This window comes from Thunnus albacares, chromosome 23 (assembly GCF_914725855.1).
Source record: "Thunnus albacares chromosome 23, fThuAlb1.1, whole genome shotgun sequence".
Lineage (NCBI taxonomy): Eukaryota > Metazoa > Chordata > Actinopteri > Scombriformes > Scombridae > Thunnus > Thunnus albacares.
The window spans coordinates 7,955,909-7,972,549 of record NC_058128.1 but is presented as its reverse complement, the minus strand read 5'-3'; the positions used below and the strand labels follow the sequence as shown (position 1 = coordinate 7,972,549).

General features: G+C 41.1%; 3 protein-coding genes across 11 annotated transcripts; 1 reads left to right on the top strand and 2 right to left on the bottom strand.

Annotated features, from left to right (window-relative positions):
- Nucleotides 1–439: 439 nt before the first annotated feature.
- On the bottom strand, nt 440–2,905 carry rhno1 (RAD9-HUS1-RAD1 interacting nuclear orphan 1). 2 transcript variants are annotated; one of them, XM_044343394.1, is made up of 3 exons: nt 2,634–2,905; nt 2,097–2,284; nt 440–1,864 (listed from the first exon to the last, which is right to left on the bottom strand). In XM_044343394.1, exons 2-3 carry the CDS (start codon nt 2,259–2,261, stop codon nt 1,130–1,132), a joined length of 900 nt encoding a protein of 299 aa, XP_044199329.1. In that variant the 5' UTR covers nt 2,262–2,284; nt 2,634–2,905; the 3' UTR covers nt 440–1,129. The 2 variants fall into 2 exon arrangements, with proteins under 2 accessions (XP_044199329.1, XP_044199330.1); XM_044343395.1 differs by lacking the exon at nt 2,634–2,905 and adding an exon at nt 2,434–2,627 and having other exon boundaries at nt 2,097–2,283.
- Nucleotides 2,906–2,998: 93 nt separating this feature from the next.
- Nucleotides 2,999–8,448, top strand: foxm1 (forkhead box M1). Of its 6 annotated transcripts, none has more exons than XM_044343384.1 (9): nt 2,999–3,178; nt 4,167–4,678; nt 4,794–4,942; nt 5,519–5,713; nt 5,837–5,965; nt 6,344–6,403; nt 6,897–6,945; nt 7,124–7,299; nt 7,599–8,448. In XM_044343384.1, the coding sequence occupies exons 2-9, from the start codon at nt 4,195–4,197 to the stop codon at nt 8,418–8,420; spliced, it is 2,064 nt and encodes a 687-aa protein (XP_044199319.1). In that variant the 5' UTR covers nt 2,999–3,178; nt 4,167–4,194; the 3' UTR covers nt 8,421–8,448. The 6 variants fall into 6 exon arrangements, with proteins under 6 accessions (XP_044199319.1, XP_044199321.1, XP_044199324.1 ...); XM_044343386.1 differs by having other exon boundaries at nt 4,157–4,678; XM_044343388.1 differs by lacking the exon at nt 2,999–3,178 and adding an exon at nt 3,476–3,860.
- Nucleotides 8,449–10,272: 1,824 nt separating this feature from the next.
- si:ch73-352p4.8 (cystine/glutamate transporter) lies at nt 10,273–14,883 on the bottom strand. Of its 3 annotated transcripts, none has more exons than XM_044343393.1 (13): nt 14,147–14,883; nt 13,825–14,088; nt 13,212–13,338; nt 13,012–13,127; nt 12,774–12,899; nt 12,569–12,668; nt 12,441–12,485; nt 12,215–12,338; nt 12,017–12,120; nt 11,839–11,935; nt 11,504–11,653; nt 11,217–11,394; nt 10,273–10,864 (listed from the first exon to the last, which is right to left on the bottom strand). In XM_044343393.1, exons 2-13 carry the CDS (start codon nt 14,039–14,041, stop codon nt 10,800–10,802), a joined length of 1,449 nt encoding a protein of 482 aa, XP_044199328.1. In that variant the 5' UTR covers nt 14,042–14,088; nt 14,147–14,883; the 3' UTR covers nt 10,273–10,799. The 3 variants fall into 3 exon arrangements, with proteins under 3 accessions (XP_044199328.1, XP_044199325.1, XP_044199326.1); XM_044343390.1 differs by having other exon boundaries at nt 13,825–14,113; nt 14,193–14,882; XM_044343391.1 differs by having other exon boundaries at nt 13,825–14,882.
- Nucleotides 14,884–16,641: the final 1,758 nt, after the last annotated feature.

Here is a 16,641-nt window from a genome sequence, read left to right as displayed (position 1 = left end):
TGTTTTTTTTCTTTGTTCTGTTTGTTATTGTGCTGTTATATGTTTTAATTGTGACCCTGCCTAAGGGACTGCAGATAAAAATTAGCTATAAGCTAACTCTGGTACAGTGCATCAAATGGTAACATTCATGTTTAACACTGTGCATCGTCCTAATAAATAAATAAATAAATAATTAAACCTCTCATAACAACAAATAGTTCAAAAGACTCAAAGAAGCTGATCGAGATGTCCTGAGCTACACTGGACACAGAATATTTCATTTCTTAAAGTATGACACACATTTATATCCTGGATATATTTTTTAGCAATGAATCTTATTTTTTGGTTGTATTTTTCATGTTAATTATTACACTGCACTGAAGAAGGCTGCTGTCTTCATCTGAGCTTCTTTATTCCTGCCATCCCATCACTTATGAACTGTAATAAATTAACAATCCAATTAGTTTGCTTTCTGCACTTATATATTTATTCCATATCTTTTATGCACCACATTTGAAAGACAAAATATGTTCTTACACTCTACAGCATTGCTCACAATCACCTACAGCAGCATTCAAATCATCTTTCAGCAGCACTTGTGTTACACCTGTGACACAAGATTTCATGTTAATGAGAACAGTCAGATATTGGGCTGGTGATATCTGTTACAATACATGTGGACACAACTTTTTTTCCATATATCTGCCAAGAAAATGCACAAGCATACGAATAGCAAACAATAGGCCTTTACAGTTAAAGGTTAGGACTGGACTTGAGAATGAGGATTGCATGTTATTTGCAACTTAAGCTATAATAGTGCAGTATCACTAAAAATCTGTCTAAACAAATTCTCAAACTGCAATTTTGATTGATTCAGCATTTGCTTGGACATACATAGCGAAATCCTACAATCATACCTCAATAACCCTCCTTGAATAACCATTATGATGTTCAACCAAGCTAAAAAGAAGTAAACTGTCATTGAACTGAAATGTGACCATCACTTCAGATGCAGCAGCTCCTTTCATTGTTATAAAATAGTTTATAGAAAGGATTCTGGTCACAGAAGTACAGTAGTCCAATGAATAATCAATGTCCCCACTTTAATGACATCGTTGCCTGATCCTCTTCTTACCGACTCTCCACGACATCAGCTGGGAATTAGCGCATCCGAATCGGAGAGGTGGCCTCTTTCTTTTAACAACAACATCAAACCCCTCCTCCTCCTCCATGTCACCTTCACCCCATAGTCCCTCTCTGGTGTGTCAGCCACCAAAATGTCAGGCGGCTGATTACATGGTGGTGTACATGGCTGAGCCAGTAGCGAGTGTACAGAGGGGGAGGAGGGACAACTACTCTCTTCTTGTACTGCTTTTGGAGTGTCCACATCAGGTGGCGAACAGACACTGCTGACATCAGTGGTGCTAAACTCTTTCGAGGCAGGTGTTGATGCACGGTCTGCTGGAATTCTGCATTTTCCTGTCACTTGGATTGGTGGAGACTCATCCAAACATCTGCTGGAGGAGGCAACACCACTAGAATATGTCTCCACATTCCCTTTTCTGATTGTGGCCAACTGTCTCTTTGGTGTGTCGAGGCACTGTGCGCTAGAAACTGCACTTGTGTTTTGGCATGATCTCGGTGGCTGATTTCCTGCATCGGGCACAACAGCGGACTCTGTAGCTTTCTTTCTGCGTGTATGCCTTGGTTGATGAGGCTGGTCTCTTGACCTTGTCTCAAACGTTAATGAGGGGAATTTGCACACGCTGTTTTTCCTGGACAGCTGACTGCAACTGTCAAGAATGCTTGTGGCAGAGTGGCATTTTCTCCTCCCCCGTCTCACAGGAGGTGCAGCTGCAAGTGAACTGTCAAATTGTGGGCTTACCTAAAAGATTAAACGTACAGTAAACAAACAGCTAAATAAAACTTGAGTCAAGTATAGCAGTCATTGTGCTGTGAAATAACTGTACAGAAAGGTCAGACTGTAGACCCTTTGAGGTAGAAGAGATTCATTGATATACTCAATGACATTTAGCAGTGGGTTCTGATACTAAATCACACTGTTTTCAACCACAGAGCGACCCTGCCACAAAGTGGAAACACAGTAGACATCTTACCCATGAATTAAGAGCTGAACTCTCGTGTGCTTGTGTCTCAGAGAAAAATACTTTGGGATTGTTTGCTGCTCTGACTTCAGGCACATTTTGGAGTCTGGCTCCACGCACAGGCCGCTCCAAGAACAGCAGTGGAGGCTTCTCTGTCTTGATGCTTTTACGGGGCATTAATAGAAATCATGCCCGAAAACCTGGTGGATTCAAATATCAACAAATCAGTAAAAATTTCTAATAAAAATAGCAGACGTTTACTGCTCCCAGACTACTGTTTGCGGTTCAGATGTCCACAGCCAGCTGGCCTAACGTTTACATTTGTAGCCACTAGCCTTATATTAAACTCACCTTAATGAGATTCTTCACGGAACACATAGCTATCTATATATGTATTACGTACATGCAAGTAAAATGCATAATAGGTATACAATGTTAGTTATTCCATTATCTCTGTCTACTCAGTCAGAACTTTACAGCTTTCCGTCTTCTTTTTGGTATAAGGATGCTTGGTAATTGTTATTTCCCGGTTTCAACCACTGTCGTCACCTGATTGGCTCCATCTTGTTCGTTTGTCGTTTTCTTCTTCTTCTTTGGTTTTACTGGCGGACTACAAACCAACAGTAAAAACCGACTGCGCGCACTGCAGCTTGTTGTCAACAATACTGGCCTGCCGCCATCTACTGTACCGGAGTGTGTAAATCATGATTTTCCAAAGAAGTTATATTCTGTATATTCATCCTGTTTCGTTTGAATATTTATACAAAGCCCTTTGAACCTATAAATTTTTGTCCCCTGTCTCTGATCCTCCACTCATTTCTGTTCAGTCTTTCTCTTTCTACACTGTTGTTCTTTTGTCTAGCTACCATTGGTGCATTTTTATACCACGTGATCAAAGTGACGGGGGCAGCACCCACAGCGCCAAAATTCAAAAAACGTTTCTGAATCGAGCAGACGGCAAATAACACTAAGCGAAACAATATTTGTTTCTTTCACGGATTCTTTGATTTAACATCGATTATGGACCAAGTGTTTCAACTGCTAGTAGGAGTCCAGTCAAGCGGAATTGCCTGAGACATCACAGTAATATGAAGGTTTGTCTTTAGCAAGCTTTACGGCTCGTTAATATTAGCCTAGTTAGCACTGTAATGTCTTCCCACCAAGCTAAGTTAGCTTAGATTCCAGCCACAGATAACGTCTGATCGTTTGCTGGTAGAGTATTTTTATCAAATCTGTCTTTACATTTGGTCTTACGGCATTAAACAGAGGCGTCTATTCATTGCACTGCCTGTTTAAAGCTTTGTAAACTTCACTTTGTAGCTCGGTGCATGTCATCCGCGTAAATGAAAGCAACGCCACACTGAACTGCGTTTAAAAAGTGTGACACTAAGGTTTCATTAGTAATTCCCCAAATGCTCGACGGCGCTGAAACAATCAAACTTGTTTTTAATCAACATTTAGGAATAATTCGGCGTACATCACATAACGCTAAACAATGCCGCGTTATGTGGCTGTACAATGTTTTAATAGCGATGTTAACTACGTGCACTGCAGCTAGTTGCCAACAACACTGGATGTTTGCCAGGGAGTCAGCGGCAAACGTTAACTCACAAACGTCAACTGCAGACGTCTAACGACTGTTGTTCTAGAAGACGTGAGTCGCCAGGGAGCATAACCAACTGATATCTGAAAGTAGACACGGCTAACAAACTGTCACACGGACAGTGAGAAGTTGAATTTCATCTCCAGGTCGATAACATATTGCCCTTCCCACTAGTAAGTTAGCCTGTACGATAGCTAATGACTGGTGTTTTATATGAATTGATTTCTTCGAGCCAATCGATTAGTGTACGGAGGAACAGTCTGAACCCAGCCTAACCGATTGACTAGCTAGCTACAGTAGCAGGTAAATCCTAACGATAATCTACTGGTAATTCTGATTAATATAAGTTGGTATGGCACTCAATGGACAATGCTAAAAAACTGAATGTTTAACTCTAATGTGTAACAGGTTTGACAACAGTCTATGTTGCTTAGAGTCAGTTATTTTTATTTGTGTTTTTCCTGTCTAGAATACCAGTGAACACCAAGGGACGAATTCAGTGATTTGATGACCATGAGACAGAGCCCAAGGAGACCCCTTATCCTCAAAAGAAGAAAGTTGCCCTTTCAGCAAAATGATTCGCCAGCGCCAGCAGCAGCAGCAGCAGCAGCAGCAGCAGGGGAATCGCAAAGTCAGTCTGACGCATCAGGCCCCAAAGAACCTTCAAAATCATCTGCCAGCCAGTGCTTCCCTGATGGCATCCGCATCATGGATCACCCTTCCATGTCTGACACACAGGTGGTTGTCATTCCCAAAACAGCCGACCTTCAAAGCGTTATCGGGGCCCTCACTGCTAAGGGCAAAGAGTGTGGTGCCCAGGGACCTAACAAGTTTATCCTTCTGAGTGGGAGTGGCAACAATGACAATGGGTCTTTTTGTCAGCCAACTGAAGAGGATGACGTCTCTACAAGAAGTACAGCTGGACAGCCAGTGAAACCAGACAGTATGCTCAACTCCCCGGACGCTAAACCTTTCACTGCGATCAAACCATGTATGGAAATCTGACTTTTTAATGTTATGAACACTTATAGCACTTACGTATTAATATATCTTAACTCCTTCCTTTTTTGTTGAAACAATAATGTTTATTTTGTTTTCTTTATCAGTGAATAAGGACCTGGATTGCGGCCCTTTGGATGACAGCCTTACCAATATTCAGTGGCTGGGCAAAATGAGCACATGTACCTTCGAACCAGATCCTGCTAAGCAGACGGCCAACAAGGAGAACCAAAACTCAAATGCACAGACTATTCAGGTCAGCTGCTCCATCTTGTCCACAGACATCTTGTCACCACAGTGTGATTGTTACTTTTCATGTGCAAACAGATGCTTGTGTGGAGGGATCACTGATCTCGGGCATGTCTCAGCATGTCCTCATAAACACTTTCATTACCTATTATCTGTCTCACTTACAATGACCTCCACTAGTGTCTGGATTGCAGGAAACTCTCTGAAGTTGTGCTATTAGGCTTGATTATGATTTTATGATATGAAATTAAATTTAGAGGTAATTGCAGATGTAGATGTTTCACATATAAGATTTATAACAAACAGAGTAGTTGTACTGACTAATAAATGTGAGGGGAAAATGACATCAACAAGCTGCAAGGTCTTACTTGAAGAAGCTGTGTTGTAAATTACTGAAGTAATATGCAGTAAACAGTAAGGGTAACACAATATGACTGTATGACATCTGCACAATATTGCAGTTGCTGTGAATAATAATGTTGGTGTGATCGCTCAGTAAGAATTGTTGAATGAATTATGATTTGAGTCAAAGTGTTGACTGCCTGTTTGTTTGGGTTTTTTTTTTCCTCTTTTCTTTCTACAGGCACACAAAACACAAATGGACTCAGAAGCTGCGCTCAAACAGCCCGTGTCAGAGAGGCCACCGTACTCCTACATGGCCATGATCCAGTTTGCTATAAACAGCAGGAAGAACAGGAGGATGACATTGAAAGAGATTTACATGTGGATTGAGGATCACTTCCCTTACTTCAGAGAGGTGGCCAAACCAGGGTGGAAGGTAATGAGGACTTTAATATAATAGTTTAATTTGTGAACATATAAACTACAACAGATAACAGATTAAACCTTAATGTCTTTGAGTATCACTTACAGAAAGGATTTTTTTTTTTTTTAATTGCAGAATTCTATCCGGCATAACCTCTCTCTACATGACATGTTCATTCGTGAGACATCACCAGATGGCAAAATTTCTTTCTGGACCATCCGGCCTGAAGCCAATCGATGTCTCACTCTTGATCAGGTGTACAAGGTGGGCACAACTGACTTCGTATCACTTTCACTCTTTTCACATCTTTCAATTTCTGTAAAAAAGTAAGCACTGAAACTCACTTGACTTGGTGTATTATTGTTGTCATCATTGTTGTCTGTTACCCATGGTGTGGAGGGAAACTTTGTGTCACATGATGTGAATGTTTCGTGGGCTTTCTCCACATGACAAAAACATTTTAGGAGAAATCACTAATCATATTACTCTGTAAAACATTTCTGGTATAATCATGTTCCTTAATTGTCATGTCCTCGTACATCATTTCCAGCTTTTCTTCCATGTTTTGTATGCCTGATGTCATTTGCGGTGCTTTCAGTGTTATTTTGAATTCCAGTTTTCATTCGATATCCTTCTCTACAGCCCGGTTGCGACCCAATGACTGCTCCTGTTCCCGTGCCAATGCTTTTATTTCCCAACCAAGTAAGATGGATTTACCCTTCTTTGAATTCTTTAGGAACAGTCTTCACCTCTACTGAAAAGGGACAGACAGATCAGAGGATGTTCAGTTTCACTTGCCTGTTTGTCACCAGACCCTTTGACCTAAAGAGTGCAGCTGCAGCTGGAGGTCTAAGGTCTAGCTTTTTCACACAAGTGAAGGGAAATCTTTTTGTTGCAGGTGATGATAGGAGCAGCAGAGAGGCTGAAGTCACACTGAAAGACTAATCTGCCTTCATACTGTAATCTTTGTTCACTGTGGACAAGAAATGTAAATATTCATAAACGTATCCACCATGCCTCCATATAGTGTAGGGACAGTCTTTGGAGGTGTTACTTTGACTTTTCTCAGAAAAGAACTCGAGCTTTGTGCTGTTTTCACAGGTTGTCACTAAAACAGTCATGAGTTAGAGAGCACAGTAACTACCAGAGTTGTATACTTTGACTCTACAAAGTGACGTCTCCCCTTTTTTCACAGCAACAAAAGAGGATGCTTCCTGATGCAAGGAAAACACCAACTGGCTCTGGTGAGTTAACAAAGATAGAAGGACGCTGATCGACTTAAAGTGGGACCGAAAATGTCCAAATATATATATATATATATATATATATATATATTTTTTTTTAACTTTGTATTTTCCTAGTGTAAGAGTTAGATGTTAAGATGCTGTGCTTTTTCTTCTGCATCCTCTTTCCTACATTCAGAGAGAAGGATGAAACCTCTTCTCCCACGAACCGATTCCTACTTGGTCCCTATCCAGCTGCCCGTCACCTCCTCCGTCTACCTGCCGTCCTCTTCATCATCCCCGTTCCCCGCTTCTTGCTCACAGCAGAAGCGCAACCCTTCACGAGGAACCAAGAGAGTCCGCATAGCTCCTAAGGTAAAAAAAAAAACTGCGTTACGGTACTATAGCTGAATCCATACACACATTCTCTGATATGTATTCAACATCTGAAGTCTAGTCCTGAAAGTTAATTTTGTAGAAGAAACACTGGTGAATTTATTTATGCATGACATGACAATTATAGTGGAAGTAATCTGTAATTTGTGATTCAGATCCAGTAGTTTGGTGACAGTGGCACTTTAGAAACTGTCATGCCAAAATGACATGTTGGCATGTTTGTTTGAAGGGCACACACACACATGTATAATCAACTCCATGCTTGTATGTCTTGACAGGTGACTCAGAGTGATGCCCCCGCTGTGGTAATGTATCCCCAGAAGAACAAAGAAACCAAGGTGGAAGTGAAGGAGGAGCCGGTATGTGCTCCGATTAAATGCGAGACTCCGAAATCCCTTCCAAAAAGACAAGCCAGCAGCTCTCGGCGTAAACAGCGCCTGGTTCACTCTCTGCACGAGGAGCCTGTCCTCCTCTGCCCTGATAATACTTTCTTTGACTCTGGCGTAGCCTCAGACATTTCAACTTTCCACGACAAGCGAGATACCGAGCTGGACGAGCACCAGGATGAGCAACACAGCCCCGACCGGGAGTTCTCCTTCAAGACCCCCATCAAAAGTAGCAGCCACCTGACCTCCTCCACTCCCAGCAAGCCCCCCTCTAACATAATACCCGAGCCCTGGAAAGTGACCCCAGTGGGCAAAGGGAGCCAAGACATTCTGGACTTCAGCCCCATTCGCACACCGGGCGGTCCCGCAGTCACTCCACGACATGACTACACCACCTTCAGCTTCAACAGTACTCCCTTTAAAGACTTGCCTCTCTTTAACTCCCCCAGAGAGCTGCTCACATCCGCTCCTTCCAGAGCGACCGGACCGACAGACTCTCCCATCGAATGCCTCCGAAGCAGCTGCTCCAGAGAGCTGCTCCAGGCGGGAGGCGCCACACCCACTAACCGCTCCATCACAGAGGGCCTCGTCCTGGACACCATGAACGACAGCCTGAGCAAGATACTAGTGGACATTAGCTTCTCTGGTCTGGATGATGAGGACTTGGGTATGGCCAACATCAGCTGGTCAGAGTTCATCCCTCAACTAAAGTAGATTGAGGGACATGACACATTTCGCTTCATATGGCAGTGTCATATGTTTTCCAAAAACAATATAAGTGAGAAATCCCACAGAAGAACAGCAAAGCAGATGCAAATGGAAGGCAGTTTACTAATTTTTGGACATAAAATGAGTTGGAAAAGGTTTATGACGACTGCAGCAACTGGATTAAAAGAAACATTTATATCGTTGACATCTAGTGTGAACCAGCTTAACTCTGAGTGAGTTGTAGCTGACTGATAAAACTAGCTAAAGACACCAAATATATGTAGATGCAGCTAATGAGACATATCAGTAAGAATATGAAGCATACTCTCAGATCATCAATACTGAAGATAATCAGTTTGCCCATCAGAAGTGGAGCTAAATGGCTCAGAGAAAAATTAAAGGATCTGACTGGTATATTGTTACTCTATGTGGTGGAGCACCAAAAAATGACATTTACTGTGGTTGTCTGGTTGACTGCAGATGGCATCTACACTTCATATTTACATTACATGATCAGTTGATGATATTTTGACTGTGTAACAGCACCAAAGTGAAACAACATAACAAAAGCAACACTAGATGCTCTTCTTCGCTGTAGTTAGAATGAGTTTACATTTGTAGATCGCAGCCTCAATATAATTAATGTACCTTTTCCATTCAGTTGCTGTAGTTGTTCATTTGGACCGTGTAAGTGCCAAGTAGGCTCTTTTGTTTAACGACCGTTTGAGTTTGCTTCTTTTTCATCTGCTTTACTGTCTACTGGACAATGTTTCCGGCTACCATTGGGAATAGAGTAAATTATTTTAATGAATGACAGGGACACTTGTAGTTATCGGGTAGAATTACAAAGCTGCTCATTTGTTGTCCCTCAGTCTTTTGTACATGTCAGGTGTTTCTCTCCCCTTCTGACTTTAACTGCCTTAATGTCACTTTTTTTTTTTCTCCATCTTTTAAAACTTTCAAAGTCGAAAACTTCACACACAGTCCAAGTCTTTTACAATTTCGTTTCTTTTATCATTTATCCTAATTTTCATATCTGTCTGTATTCTTGAAGGAATTGCTAGAGAAGAGAAACGTCTTAAGTGTATATGTATGTTGATTTGCACATTTTAATATATAATTTAGCTTTTGCGTATGTAAATGTAAAAGACAGAATATTGCCTGATCAACCAGTGTGATGCTTTCACGCGTCAGTATCCTGGAATAGACTTTTAGACGGTGAGGCAGGATTGTTAGCAATAAACAATGACAAAGTAATACAAATAGCACTAACAGCAATAGGATAGGTTTATGTACGTTAATCGTAGAACTGTCTTCACCACTTAACTTTATAAATCCTCACAGTAATTATTCACCAGTATGCCAGTACCAACTTCAGGGCACTTTGTACCTATAAAGAGGGATGTTTTCCATGCAGTGACTCTTCATGTCAACACCATATTTTAGATTGCCATTGCAAGCAAATACAAAATATTTTGTATCTATGTAGCACAGATCGTATTTGTTTTCAATAAAGATGCATGGTGCCTATTTTATTTTTTCTGGAAGCACAAATGGGACGTAGGGGAAAAACGTGTTTGGTTCCTAGCAGACCAGTTAGAAGATAGAAAGGGAGATGTACCTGTTTTTTTGAAGACGCCACAGAATAATGTATGGCTTTAATTCCTTCAGGTTTCTTAGCATGTGTTTTTATCTGTGAGATGTTTTACATTGCAGCGAGTTCATCGATTGGCTCTAAATGGCACGTAGTAGAGGAATGTCGTGGTTTCTTTTGAAACAGTTTTCAAAGCATGTGCCTTATTCTGCTTTCTAAAGTTGGTGTTTCTATGACTGTACAATAAATCCGTTGGTGTCTGTGTCTCATACAGAATGTAGACCTTTTATTCTATTACAGCTGACATTTATACAGTGTTAAACAGACGGTGCAATTTTTACAACCTGACATACAGCACAGTGATACTGAAACCTTTGTATCTACAAAAACTACACAACAGGTAGCCTATTTTTATTTATATTTCAATAAAAGCTGAAACAGTCTATAGATTGTCTTTGTGATTCAAAAAATGAATTATCATTTCTTACAGAGCTCTATAAAAATCTTATTCCAGTGGCAATGTCTGTTAAAAACCGACTGTAAAATTGCCCATCATGATTATTAGTCTACTAGAGTATTACAGTCCTATTTTTAAAATTCTACAGGAGAAGTCAGTGCAGTTCCACTTGTTTCAGGTGTTTTCTAGAAACACATACAAATATCTGAAAACAAAACTTAAAATGGACACTTGAAACATGCTGGTTTTCTCTGTGGACAAAAAAATAAAAGGATTATTAATGTGGTATCACTGAGGCCTGCCAGTAGAGAGCAGGACGTCTTTGGGGTGGTCTTCAGTATGTCTTGACTTCCTGTTGAGCCACCTCTAGGAGGATCTGCAACTGCTTGCTGCAGTAGTCTGAGAATGTAGATAAGAGTCAGAATTATGAGTCAGAGTTGAGAGGTTAAACACAAGTTAAAATTCCAGAGTAGGATTCAGTAAGATATTGACTAAGTGTGGGAATAGGATATCCCTTTTGTAAATAGTATGAACTTTGTCCGTACTATTTCTAGTGTGAGAGGCTTATTTCCTTCTAAGTCTTAGAAACAAACATGTCAATGCTCTACAAGCACCTGACTCATTTAGTTCCTCATGAGTAGCAGCTTTGCTCCAACCTGAGCAGTCTTCACATTTTTTTCATACATTTAATACATTTTCTTCTAAAGCATTCCAAAGTAATGACAAGTTGGCATATCTTGTTATGACTCACTGAAGATGTGTCTCCATCTTTGGGGCAAGCGAAAGCGGTAGATGGTCAGATAGTAAACTGGGACACCAGTCAAGGTGAGAGCACAGCTCCACCCTGTGTTCCAGGGGTCCGAGTACAGAGACAGACCCACGATGAAGAAGCAAACCACTGTGAAGGTGACTGCAATGGCCAGTGGCACCTTTTGGATTATTAAACAGAGCAAATATAACCACGGTTGGTCAGTTTAGTATATATATAAGGATGAAAAATGTTTTGCAGTTCAGCAGAATAACCACAGACATGCTAACCTTGAAAGGTCTTGGGTGGAGGGGGAAGCGATATCGATGGATGAGCATCCCCAAGGTTGCCAAGGCGATGAAGAACCAGCGAGTGAAGGAGGCAAAGTTGACGAGCTCGTAGATTTCTCCAGTGATTAACATCAACACCACCAAGGGGTACTGGAGACACAACGCAGCTATGATGACACATCCCTACTCAGTCTAAGTCCGTTGTGACTGTTTTATATAGTGATGTAGTGCAGAATAAAGCAATTTGTAAATTTGTATCACTTTATATCACACATTTGGGTACCACTAGGGATGAGAATCAATAAATGGTTCCCGTTTAGAATAATTTCCTTTACCAGAAACAGCACAGCAGGCAAAGGTGTATGTCTGCGGATGTGAATCATGGAAAAGATGTGTGGCCAGTGGCCCTCCCTGGCACCTACAAACAGCATCCTGCAACACAAACAGTTAGACTTAGGATCAGGCTGTTAGTGATCGATTGATTTCATGCACAGCAATAACCTTTTTCTGTACCTGGGTGATCCAAAGAAGCCACCATTAAGTGCTCCAAGGCAGGATAGGGCCACAAGAATGGGAATCACAGAAGCCAAACCCTGGAGTGCACGGTTGGCAAACGTCTGCAGAGACACAGACATACAGTGGGATTAGACCGACTCTCCAACATACAGTACATATAAACTAATTAATTATGTTGTAAAGTAAAGCACAGACCACAGCGACGGCTTCAGACAGCAGCAGCTCAGCGGGAGTCATCACGGTGTAGTAGGCCACATTAATAAGCACGTAGAAGATTGTCACTGTCACCATGGAGCAGATTATTGCCAGCGGGAGGTTTCTGACAAGACAGGACAAATACAAAGAGGTATAATAGTTTTTTCAAGGCAACATGAATTTTAAAAATAGATTGACTGGAGAGCAGATGTCAGATGTGAAATACCTTTTTGGGTTAATGACCTCTTCTGTGACAAAGTTCAGATAAAACCTAAAGGAAAAAGAAGAAGTCCATCCACATTCTTTGTATTTATCAGCAAGTTAGCATGTATTCATGTATGTTGGTATTCTTACCATCCACCATAGGCATATAGGCCATTGTAGAAGGCCAGTGGCAACCTGTCCAATGTTAATAAGTCAACCTCAAAACCATTCTGGAAATTTTCTGTCTTTCCTGCATAAAAGAAGATATAAGGACAACAAGTGATTGCTATTTTACCAGACCTCAAAAGTTTGAAATGTATCCATCTTTTCAGAAGTAATAACTACATCCTCCCACCTTTGGCCAGTGCGATGATACCAGGGATGATGATGAGGACCAGGGCAAACATCTTAATGAAAGTCAAGGTGACCTGGGTGCGAGAGGCCGTGGTCACGCTCCAGCAGTTGACCGCTACGACAAACGCTAGAGGGGCACAATAACAAATGATTGTTCTTGATCTATATTTTGCACCGTTGTAGTGTTAAAGTATAATGGTGCTGTAGATAGAAGGAGGAGGTAGACTGGAGCCACTCACTCAGTCCGAGGATGCTGACCAGTTTGATCAGCACTGTGGGAGCAGCACAAGGTGCAAAGAATGGCTCCACCACATAGCGACCAAAAGCCAGGGCCACATAGGAAGACACAGCTGGCCTAGAGATGGAAAACATCTGTTATGTGGTGTGATTTGACTTGAAGGTCCACTTTTTTCTGTAATCTTTAAGACAACTGACCAACCTGATGAATAAGAACTCAACCCAGAGTCTTAAGAAGGCAGGCAGCGGCCCCAGTGTCTCCAACAGATATGTGTAATGGCCCCCTGACTTTGTAAAACTGGTGCCAAGTTCAGCATAGCACAGGGCCCCTAATGGAACAGAAATAGAATAGAACAGAATAGAATTCCTTTATTGTCCTTGCATTGCAAGAAACATTATTGGCAGCTGAGATATTGCACTTCAGGATATTGCACATTTTCTGAATTGCAGTGGCCCTATATACAAGTAGTGCAGTTAGGAATATATACATCTGTGCAGTGTTCTATAAATGTGAATGTAAATATTGTAGTGCTGAGCAGAGGTTTGAAAAACATGAGAGGGAACTCAAGTTTTAAATAAGTGTTGACAGTCCTCAAGTTTATGGACATAATCAATGTTTATGTTGGAATTAAGGACATTTATTCCAACATTTTTGAAGAATTTGCATTACATTTTTCTGTCTGTTTTCCCATATACGTTGTATTCCTGTCATGTTCATCTTACACTGAACACATACATTTATAAATGACCATCTAAAACATACATTTTTTTTAACCAAGACAGCTGAGATGAATTCTGGCATCAGCCGACCTTACCAAACAAGGAGAGGACCCCACACAGCGCCCACACCAGCAGAGAGAGCCCCACACTGCCACTGTTCATCAGGACTCCCTTGGGTGCGATGAAGATCCCGCTGCCAACCACTGTACCGATGATGAAGCACACAGCGGGAAGCAGGCCGATCTCTCTCCGCAGGTGCACCACCTCCTCGTCTTTCTTCTCCTTCTTGTCATCCTCCTCTTTCCTCTCCATGTTTCTTTTTTTTTTTGTGGCTGCAACTTCCACTTGGACACCTCAAACTGACCACACTTTGTTTCCTTAATTCTGTTGATTTGAAGTTTACATTTACGTTCTTACCTCTTTTTTTTGTCTCCTTTCAGGGATATTGCCTAATGTTGCTCACCAACAAAACAGCACCAGAATTCTTTTCCTCTTCTCCTTCTGTCCCTGTTCCCAATCGACAGTCCTCTTTGTGCTTCCTGTTAACCCTTCTGGACACACAAACAGTACAACAAGCGTAAACAACAGTTGTTCCAACAACTAGAACTGAAGAAGCCCCTTGGATGAGAGGCGAAGCATCTTCAAGTATCTTCAACCAAGTCCAGTCGCCTTTGATTCAACCCTCCTTGGATAAGCATGACCTGGATGACTGAGAGTCTTCACAGGCACCTTCTGGCCACCGATTTTTTAGCTGTATATGAATGCGCCTGAGGCTGTGGTAGGAAGACAACACTATTGAGTGTGCCAAACGAGGCCCCCTCTCTCTCTTCACTTGCATGTTTTTCTCCCCTCATTGGCTCTTACCCCCACCCGCCCAGCCGGAGCAGGGAACAAAGCCAGCACTCTTCCAAGCTTCGGCAAGTAATTACGACAGTTTAAAGGCTAGACGCTTTCTTGCGTTGTGCTGTTTGTATGTGTGCATGTGCTCTTATTTGTGTGTACAGCTTGACTGGAGGCCTTTCTGGCTCAGGGGGAAAAGGGTCAGGGTGCTGTAGAAGCAGCTGCACAGACCATAGGAGGGCTACTTTTAACAACAGCAAACCAACAGAGATTAACTGCTTAGTATTTTTCATCTTGTCCCCTCTAAAGCTTTCTTTTACAATATTTGCGACCATGTCATAAAAGTGGACTGGTTTTGACAGTTAAATATATACATGTTGAATTATTCAAGTAGATATCAGTAACTCTCAGCTTTCATGACCGTGTGGCTGCAGCTGAATCTAAAACGCTTGCGATATTTCTGCCAAGATCAAACAGGCCTCAGAGCCGCTCAGCGTGATAGGCAACAGAAAACAAAACCAAGGACACTCAATTAGCTTGTTTTTCCTTATTTTCACTCGACTGACCGTCGCATGCATGTCAGTTTCACTTCATCAGTGATCGCGCTGCTTGTTAAAATTCCTACACACACAGTAAGAGGTTCCTTTTGGTCAAAAATTCATGCAAGTGTGAACAATTTCATCTGCAGTCAGAGTTCCTCTCAGACGTCATCTGAACGCAATCAAAACCAAAAAGTAGATATTTAAAGATATTGCAACGCTATGGAGTTTTATTTCTGGTATTTTCAGCATGACAGGATCGTATGATGTCTTTGTTTTGTTGGCGGGTCAAGAAGCTGAGCGAAGTGGAAGTGGGGGAAGGGGGAGAGGGGGTGTTTGTGGGGATTTCCTGCTGTTAAATCCAATAAACATGCTTTTAATTTGACAAGCTTACATCATTAATTTCTAGTTGACATTGCGGGTGTATGTCATGTGCTATTGTGTGTAGCTTTGTATTTTTGTATTATGTGTCCTGTGTGTTTTTTTTTTGCTTTGTTCTGTTTGTTATTGTGCTCTTATATGTTTTAATTGTGACCCGCCTAAGGGACTGCAGATGAAAAAATAGCTACAAGCTAACCCTAATACATAAATAATAATAATAAAAACATTCTACCAGTTAAACCCTCATCTTACACCTTTGAGTATTGACACCTCATATACAAGAAGTTAAGACACACAGTGAAGATTGTCTAATTAAAGATGTGATGGAGAAAGCAAATATGCAGAGGCTGGACATAGTAAGACGTGTCATTAAGTCCTGCTCATGGGGGGGGAACCTTGTTATGATCAGTTTTTGCCTGTATTTGAGAGAGGGGTTTTTTTTAGACTCTATAGTCTTTTTATCAGTTCTATTTGATACAATCGATGCACACAACAGAGAGATTATTTTTTCTGTTGGCACTGTAGGAATCAATATGTTTTGGTCCTGTGAACTTTAAACATATTCACTGAAATCTATTGTTGATATTTTATCCCTGCGCATCCATCATGATATGTCTTCAAATCCTTGACTGTGCCTATTATGTACTACCGGATAAGACAGTTGGAATGATCAAATAGATTAAAATAGAAGTAGCTATTTTTGGCATTACCGTTCACTGGAGATCTACTATTTTTTGCCAACTCGTTCACAACTTGATTGAGCTCTCATATTTAGTTTTGACAAGGCTTATCATATTTTGAAAGAGAAACCTCCCAAATGTGGCATTTGTATATGAATTTTGACTACTGTAAACATTTAGACACGTTTTCAACACATTCAGACTTAAAAAAGAAATGAATAAGAAATTATATGGAGCTTGATATATAGACTTCATTATAATGTCAATATAGACAAGCAGCAGCCTGCAGGGGGGGGTGGTCGTTAGAAGCTCTTGCTATGCAGACAAATATTCAAACTATCATAACTTTATTTTAAATATGAATGGGGATCCCAAACATTCCAAAAACACCAAATATTGCATGTCAGGGTGAAATCTAGTTAAATGTTAAATGTGTTTAGTTAAATGATGCACAAGACATCTAGTATAATAG

What these genes read in the sequence shown, in the direction of transcription:
- rhno1 (XM_044343394.1), bottom strand. Translation starts at nt 2,261, where the DNA reads ATGCCCCGTAAAAGCATCAAGACAGAGAAGCCTCCACTGCTGTTCTTG. An exon ending in GTTCAGCTCTTAATTCATGG is followed by an intron (nt 1,865 to 2,096) that starts GTAAGATGTCTA and finishes TTAATCTTTTAG; the next exon opens with GTAAGCCCACAATTTGACAG.
- foxm1 (XM_044343384.1), top strand. Translation starts at nt 4,195, where the DNA reads ATGACCATGAGACAGAGCCCAAGGAGACCCCTTATCCTCAAAAGAAGA. An exon ending in TTTCACTGCGATCAAACCAT is followed by an intron (nt 4,679 to 4,793) that starts GTATGGAAATCT and finishes TTTCTTTATCAG; the next exon opens with TGAATAAGGACCTGGATTGC. An exon ending in TGCTTTTATTTCCCAACCAA is followed by an intron (nt 6,404 to 6,896) that starts GTAAGATGGATT and finishes CTTTTTTCACAG; the next exon opens with CAACAAAAGAGGATGCTTCC.
- si:ch73-352p4.8 (XM_044343393.1), bottom strand. Translation starts at nt 14,041, where the DNA reads ATGGAGAGGAAAGAGGAGGATGACAAGAAGGAGAAGAAAGACGAGGAG. An exon ending in GTTGAGTTCTTATTCATCAG is followed by an intron (nt 13,128 to 13,211) that starts GTTGGTCAGTTG and finishes TTCCATCTCTAG; the next exon opens with GCCAGCTGTGTCTTCCTATG. An exon ending in TGTCTGAAGCCGTCGCTGTG is followed by an intron (nt 12,121 to 12,214) that starts GTCTGTGCTTTA and finishes GTGTCTCTGCAG; the next exon opens with ACGTTTGCCAACCGTGCACT.